Below are 7,914 nucleotides of genomic sequence, written 5' to 3' on the forward strand. Positions count from 1 at the left end.
TGACGCACAATGGGGACATCTTAAAATAGGAATTACGGCTAAATCGCACTTTTAAATTGATCTAAAATCTCTACCGTCCATTTTGGCAAGAATAATTAAACTATGAATAGCAATGATGTGCTTCCTTAGCGAATTAGGGTAACTTAAATGTTTGAAAAAAAAAAATCTTAGCGAATTAGGGTGACTTAAATGTTTGAAAAAAAAAATGATGGTCGAGACAAATTGAATTCTACGTATTCGTGCCTATTCGAACTGATGGTGATGGGAAAGAAATATAATGGTGATGGCGAAAGGAACATATTGGCGACGTTAAGGTTTTTGTTGATGCACATGAAAAAGGCGGTTTTGATTGACCATTTTTACCAATCTACCTGGTTATTTGCCTCAATTGATTGAGTATGATCTGATTGATATAGCTGGACCTCGTGCTAGTTAATGTGATTTTAAACTGCTCCTTTATACCCAAAAAAAAAAAAAAAAATGGTGCATCGCGAGAATTTTACCCCAGGTTTTCTTTTACACATAAAATTTTACTATGTATTTTTCATTGAATTAAAAAAAAATTACTATGTATTTTTCATGGAATTAAAAAAAAAGTCGCGTCAGACTTTTTCCCACGGTGTAATTTTTGATGGCATGAAAAGTTTGAGCACTTAACCGTAATTAACTGAAATGGGAGGGCAAAAAATTGTAAAATCCTTGATGGGACCCACCCACTCCACTTGGCCCATTCGGTTTTTATATAAGCAAAGTCCCTCCTCCTTCGGCTTCGGGGTCGATCCTTCAAGAGAGCCAACACGGACAGCCTCCCTCCCTCCCCTGGTCGCGGGGTCAGCCATGATCCGATTCCGGTCTTTGCTTTCTTCCTCCTCTTCCCTCGTCTCCCGCATTGCCTTTCCTGCATCTTCTTCCTCTCGTCTTACTTTCCCTGCCTGTGGCCTCGCCGCTTGCCCTAATCCCTCTCAAGGAAGCAGCTTCCTGGCGAGGGCAATGTCTGCAGTAGCGAGATCTCCGGGAGGTTCCAATCTTCTCCTCAAGCAGCTCTTCGAGAGCAAGTCCTGTACCTACACTTACTTGCTCGCCGACGTCGCTCATCCCGAGAAGCCTGCTGTGGTGAGTGGCTGCTCTTGTTCTTGCTCTTCTCCACTGGTTGATGCTTTTACGTTCTCGTGTTGATTCCGATCCGATTCTCGCTTTTTCTTGTTCGTTTGGATTTTCATGTTATTTTCGAGTTTATGGGGCTTGCAAGGCCTTTTATCAATGTTCGTGGATTGTTGATTCCGTCTTGAAGTTGGTGTTTTCGTCGTTGGTAAGTTTTTGTTGCTTCTTTTGAATTATGGTGCTTACGAGGTCCCTTTTTTCTGTTTTTTTTTAAATGATTTTTTTTTTTGCTTTCAACACATTTTTGTTAATTAGCTTGATCATGTCGATTCAAAGCGCATGATTCTTCTTCTTCTTCTTTTGAATTAATTATTTTTTGTTTTTGTTGAAAATTTTGATTTTCTTTATGAATGAATTTTTGTGGCAAGCCTCTCTCTCTCTCTCTCTCTCTCTGTTTTTCTTGTTCCTCTTTTGAATTAATTGTTTGTGTCTTTGTTGAAAAATTTTAGTTTGTTTTTATGAATTATGCGTGGAGCGTTTTTTGTTCTTATTTACTCCATAATTAGTACGTTGTTTCTGAATTTATTTCTTTATCCACAGCGTATTAAGTTAATTTATTTTACTTTTCATATTTTCTGACCGTAGGAAGAACTTTCGACAGTGGGGTAATGCTTTGAGAGTTTTTGCTAATTTTTTAATTCTATATTAATGCCAAATTAGCCCAAAAGGTTATTTCCTGCTTCCTTAGTTTCCTGAGCTGCGTCCTGTTGTGTAGGTAACACTGGGTAATTTTTTTTTGCACAACAAGGATTATCAAGGCCTTTTAAATAACTATAACATCCTTTTCCGTTTCCCCTGAAAACTTTTTCAGACGTAGGTCTTGGTTGTTTGCTTATATTGTTCAGAACTGTTAGTTATTTATTCATTATTTCCATATAGCTTATCATTTAAGTTCTACTTTGCATTCCCTTATCTCTGAACCTGTGTTTCCTACAATTTTATTTGCATAGTTGATGCTTTTCCGTTTTTGTCTTTGTTGATGATGCTGCTTTCTTGGTAACAATCATTTGCCTGAAACGTGCTAACCTTAAATGACAAGTTCTTTGTGCCCTGCCTGCTTGTCTAGTTGATCGATCCAGTTGACCAGACAGTCGACAGAGACCTTAGTCTTATCAACGAATTAGGCTTAAAGTTGATTTATGCTATGAATACCCATTGCCATGCTGACCATATCACTGGAACCGGTTTGCTAAAGGTATGCGACTGCCCTGTGTTCTTCCTTGCTAACTTTGCTTGAATTGTCAACTGCAGAGTGTTGAATTAGTCTTTCTATATTCCTCCTTGGGAAACATAACTTTTTCATGTGACCCAAATACTTTCCTGCAGAAAAAGATGCCTGAGGTGAAGTCAATTATCTCGAAAGATAGCCAAGCCAAGGCAGATATTTTGATCAATGCTGGTGATAAAATACAGTTTGGGAATTTGTTTCTGGAGGTAATGAGTAGGTATTTACTAATTCTATCCAGATGGCTGACTTAATTGATCTATGCAGAGCCTAACAGAAAAATAGTGACAACTTCTTTATTTACATGCCTTTGGTTCTTTGCTGTCAATGAAAAGATCCTCTTGTGATTCACTTTTAGTTGCACAGAAAACCAAGGTATTGAACTGAAGACAATGATTGTTCTGTTAGGCCACAACAATCTTAGACTGATTTTTTTTTTCTTTGGGTTTATATTTTCCTTCATAATTTTGTAAGTATTTCCATGTGATGGGCCCATAACCACAACTACTTCCTAATAAATCCTTCTTTTCATGTGTTATACATGTGGCCTATTTCAGTCTTCCTCTTGATTCTAAATGTAGTACTAGAAAGTAATCTTCCACGCCTCGTCGCCTCCTGAGTTTTCTCTGCATACTGACATTTTTCTTGTTATAAGCCTCAGTTGCCTATATCCAAAGAAAAGGTTCATGTCCTGGTTTTGTCTCCCACTTCGTGATAAGGCTCAATATCTAGTTGAAATATATCTACTGCCCATGCTACAGTAGTGGACTTCTGTCTAGTCTTGAATCTCTTGGTCTAGTCCTTTACATAAGCTCTCATATATGTAAGTTCTGTGGTATACATCAACTTATATTTGTTATGCAGGCTCGTGCAACTCCAGGGCATACTGCTGGCTGTGTCACATTTGTGACAGGTGATGGGCCCAATCACCCTAACCCTAGGATGGCTTTTACAGGTGATACTCTTCTAATACGAGGCTGTGGAAGGACAGACTTCCAGGTTTGTCTATATGTTTCTTTTTTTTGCTACTACAATAATTAATAATATGCGTTAAGACGTGAAATGATGTTCATTTTTGGCGATGGTTAGAAAGCTTAAGTTCTAGAAATGATTGGCAATATCAAAATCAATACAATGGACTTCCCAGTGCTCTTGGATTTTCTCTTCTGGAACATGAACATTTTCTCTTAAAGTTTTTCTGTTGCAAAATGTCTTCTGTGCTAAGTTTCAAATTTTGATGGGGGAAACCTTCTTTACATTTGCTTTCTCTTGGCATATCCAATGCCAACTAAGGGTCTGTTTCACTACCATATGATAGAAGAGAATAAAGAGATTGGGTATTCTAACTCGGTAACACAAATAATTCAAAAAGAAGTTAAGGACTCCTATTGCGATGCTGAATATGACATTGAAAGGCTGATTCATAATTTTGTTGTGCTTATCTACTCATTTCTTGCAAATGATTGATCCTGTGATTCATTCTTTTATCAATTTAGAGTACCTGAAATTTAATCTTCAGTTTCCATGTGTTTTTTAGTTGTTCCATTTGTGTTGTCATCTCTAGTTTCTAAGCGCTTAATGCATGTAATAAGCTGGAAATGAAATCTAGAAAAATAGGAGAATATACTGAAATTGGAAAACCGCTGTAACCAACTAATGAATTGAAAGTTGAAACTAAGTCAAAATATTGATGGTCTACAATATAGTAATGTAGGATTACATCTTCAGAATAGTTTATAGTCAACGCAAATCTAGTTGTTTGGAGTGCATGCAGGGCATAAATTCGTCGACCACAGCAAGTCTTCTTCACCACCATTAAATTGCTCCATGGAGTAACTTTTACTATCTCTATTTAGAGCATGATTTGAATTCTGATGCAAACTTATGGTCTCATAAGAAATATTTCAGATCAGATTTTGTGTTCTCAACTAATTTCTTCGGTGACATTTTCTAGAAGTGAAGATCATAAGGTCAAATTTTAATTGCGATATAGAACCTGTAAGCATAACACTTGAACTGCAGCTAATTTTACTATACCTGTAGCTTGGGCAGTGTAACCAAAGTGCCAATTCCAATAGCAGACTTAGGCTACTGGGACGGCATGCAATAGTAAGGAATAAAAAGGCTGTGTGACTTGCACCCCTACTTGACTTCAAGTGCTCCTTTCTCGTCAGCCTACTTTGCTCTGTTTGTGCTATTTGCCACCATCTCTACATCTGCCATGATTCAGTGATTACTGAGCCTTGTTTAAGAGTAATTTAGCCATTGTCATGCTTCATCTAATTCTTTTTCCTCTTTTGTGTGCAGGGAGGAAACTCAACTCAACTTTACAAATCTGTACATTCTCAGGTATGTATATCATCTGGTCGTGGAAAACGGTTGCCATTTGTTTTTCCTTTTTATCTATGAGACAATGTGACAGTGATACATTATGTGCTGTGTTTTTTTTCCTTTTTATCTATGAGACAATGTGACAGTGATACATTATGTGATGTGTTCCTCATTCTGAAACTCATTGTCTGTTCAGATATTCTCACTTCCAAAGGATACATTGATTTATCCTTGTCATGACTACAAAGGATATACTGTAAGTGCTTATGATTGGAACTTAGAAGTGGTCCTTAGGTAGTCATCTGTTGTGACTGAGTATTTTGAGTTTCAATTTACAGGTTAGCACAGTGGGTGAGGAGATGCTTTATAACCCTCGATTGTCAAAAGATGAGGTAAGCTGCAAGCTTCTGGTTTTGTTTTTTGTCTAACTTTGACTATCTTCTCCCTATGAATATTTCTGAAGAAACAAATTATTTGAACACTTGACCAGTTAGGAGCTGACCTCTATTGAATTTGAGACTGCCACTAAGCCATCAGGATATCTTATTTGACCCCTTGTTCAAGTTATGTAATCTCAATCAAGTAATAATTCCTCTAGGAAGTAAAGTGACTTTCCTACAACTGCCTTTACATGCATGAGGGGATATTAGCCAACTCCTGTTAGCACCGACTGATTTTTAACTGAATGTTTGGTCGCCATCACCTGAAAGTGTGTTCTTTAGCAACGAGTTTTCATTACTTATTTGTTTTTACCTTTATTTAGAAAACAACGTATCAGATGTTGGTATTCCTTGAGCAACTTCCCACGAAAGATCTGAGGGCGGGCATCTGCCTTTGCTCTGCAGTTTTGAACTTTCCGTCTATCTTCCGTTCTGAATATATTCCAGCAAATGAAAATGTTTTAATTAAGATACCAGATCGGGAATAATAAATTCACAAAGATTGAAGTATGAGAATAATGCAGATGGAAAGATATGATGACACAAGTATGAACACCGTGCTGCTTGAGAGGCAAACTCTGTCATTCTATTGTTCATATTCAGTGCGCAAAAGACATGGATCCTTTTTCAAGTACCAAAATTGGTCATGTTAACAACCTGTAATAATGAAAATAATTCACCACATGGTATGAATGCAAATGTCATTTTTCCTATCATATTCAACGGAATGGAGCAGAACAAGCTCTCCATAGTATAATAGAATGAGAAATCCAATCCAAAGCCATCCGATGATCAAAACCTCTGTGCCAGACCTGTCCACCATATTTTCCCTTGTGTATAATATCCTGGTCACTTAATTCATTCATTTTTTCTTGTTATTCATTTTGTTTTCTGTTGGTTGTATCACTAATAGGTGGACTTTGCATTTCAGTATTTCTATCTGTCAGAATGTCCAATAACTATGATTGCTGACATAATCTTCTGAATGGACTCCTACCAGAAGAGGTTCCATTCACCTCACTGAGGGGCTGGACTTGATAACTTCAAGTTCAAGAACATCAAATGCAACACTAGGTGTCTCTTCGCATAGTTTTGGAAGGGAAGGGATGTACTTAGCACAGCTTACCAATCCGAAACATAAAAAAATATGAAAAGCACATATAAGTTCAAGTTGCCGGATTATACTTTCAAAGTTTCAATACTAAAGAGGCCTTTTGTCATCATGGTGCATAAAATTCTCTTCTGTCTTGTTCTTAGCTTTTACATGTGTCTTGATTCGCTCATTTTTGTCTTTGCAGGCAACATTCCAAAAAATCATGGAAGGTAAGTGCTAGAAAGTGGTCTTTGCCTTATTTAAACTTGTCTTTTCTAATCTCTAGACTATCCAAACCAAAGGTTGGCTTGTTCAAGCTTTGACAAGATGTCATCTGTTACGGCAAATAAAGCATGTCTGGGCACCAATTCCGGGCTGGCTTCTCTTTAAGCTTTGGAACTTGGTCCAGTAACTGCACTTGGCGGAGCCCAATTAGAATGAAGTCTATCAGTTTGGCTCTAACCTCACTTGAACTTCATCTAGTTTTCTGGGGCCAACCTGAGCTTGACCAACTTGATCGAGGAGTGCCTCAAGCTCGATCTTCTTATCTCCCAGCCAACCCACATTGATTGAGTTCCAGAAACGTGCAGCCTTGCGGATACCGTGTCCAACTAATATTGGTGCCTATTTACAGGTTTGAATTTGCCGTACCCAAAAATGATAGACATTGCAGTGCCTGCAAATCTGGTTTGTGGCTTGCAAGAATCGTCAGTACGGTCTGTTTGACAAACCTCCGATTATGAAATAGCATCATCCAGCAGCGGGGAATGTCGTCCATTCATCAATCTGGTGTTTGGTTTCTAGCTATTCTGTTTCCATGTGAAGCATTTGGCTTGCCCACCACCCCTTATGCAGCTTTTTCCGGTTTGATTATTGTCTAAAAATTTATGAAAGATCTTTGTGTTGGTCTGTATATATATTGACCTTATCATCTGGGTTAATGAAGCCAGCCCCGACCTCTTCATTCTTGAGTTTACCGTGATCAGGGGATAGGCGGGTAGGTTTTCTTTTAGCATCATAAACAGAGGGGGCTGGAAGGTGTCCGCTCTGCTGGGAGGTACAAGCATGGGGAGAAAGCTTCACGACAATTATCGTCGTCTTCTGGGATGTGTACGTCATGATATCATCAATGAAGACTGCAACTTTAAGAGTGAATGTTTTCTCAAAGCATTGCCTGTTTGGATAATAATTTGTTCTGCATAAATTTAAAAAATATGTATGTTTTAATTTTTTTAATGTTAGAAATCTTACAAAAGGATGACCAGTCAGCAGCCTCCCTTCTTTCTCGCCTTCTTTCCCTGTGGTATAGATCCCTACCGCTGTGTTTGAGTCTCGTTCTAAATGTTTGATTCATGTCAAAATTGAGATGGTCAGAACCCAGGTATGATGAAAGTCATTTCTAAAAGAGTAAAAAAACTCATGTTTACCATATCAAAATTACTTTTTGTTGTTTAAACAAAAACATAGTTTTAAAAGTGAAAGCATGGATTTGTCATATAAAAAGCTGATTAAAAAACCTAATTTTCACATAGCTATGTTTTTACACAACTTCATTTTTTGAGGGTTCATCAACATACAAAGTGAGCTTTTTGTGCACAGGCCTTGTGACGCTGCCATAACTATATGGCAGGCAGCGATCAAAGGTTTTTAGATTCGATAAAACA

General features: G+C 37.7%; 1 protein-coding gene across 1 annotated transcript; it reads left to right on the forward strand.

Annotated features, from left to right (window-relative positions):
* Window positions 1–779: 779 nt before the first annotated feature.
* Window positions 780–7,505, forward strand: LOC116263726 (persulfide dioxygenase ETHE1 homolog, mitochondrial-like). The gene is made up of 9 exons (XM_031643471.2): window positions 780–1,113; window positions 2,228–2,356; window positions 2,488–2,595; window positions 3,251–3,385; window positions 4,694–4,735; window positions 4,914–4,973; window positions 5,056–5,109; window positions 6,456–6,480; window positions 6,885–7,505. The coding sequence occupies exons 1-9, from the start codon at window positions 838–840 to the stop codon at window positions 6,974–6,976; spliced, it is 921 nt and encodes a 306-aa protein (XP_031499331.1). The 5' UTR covers window positions 780–837; the 3' UTR covers window positions 6,977–7,505.
* The last annotated feature ends 409 nt before the right edge of the window (window positions 7,506–7,914 follow it).

Source organism: Nymphaea colorata, chromosome 11 (assembly GCF_008831285.2).
Source record: "Nymphaea colorata isolate Beijing-Zhang1983 chromosome 11, ASM883128v2, whole genome shotgun sequence".
Classification (NCBI taxonomy): Eukaryota; Viridiplantae; Streptophyta; class Magnoliopsida; order Nymphaeales; family Nymphaeaceae; genus Nymphaea; species Nymphaea colorata.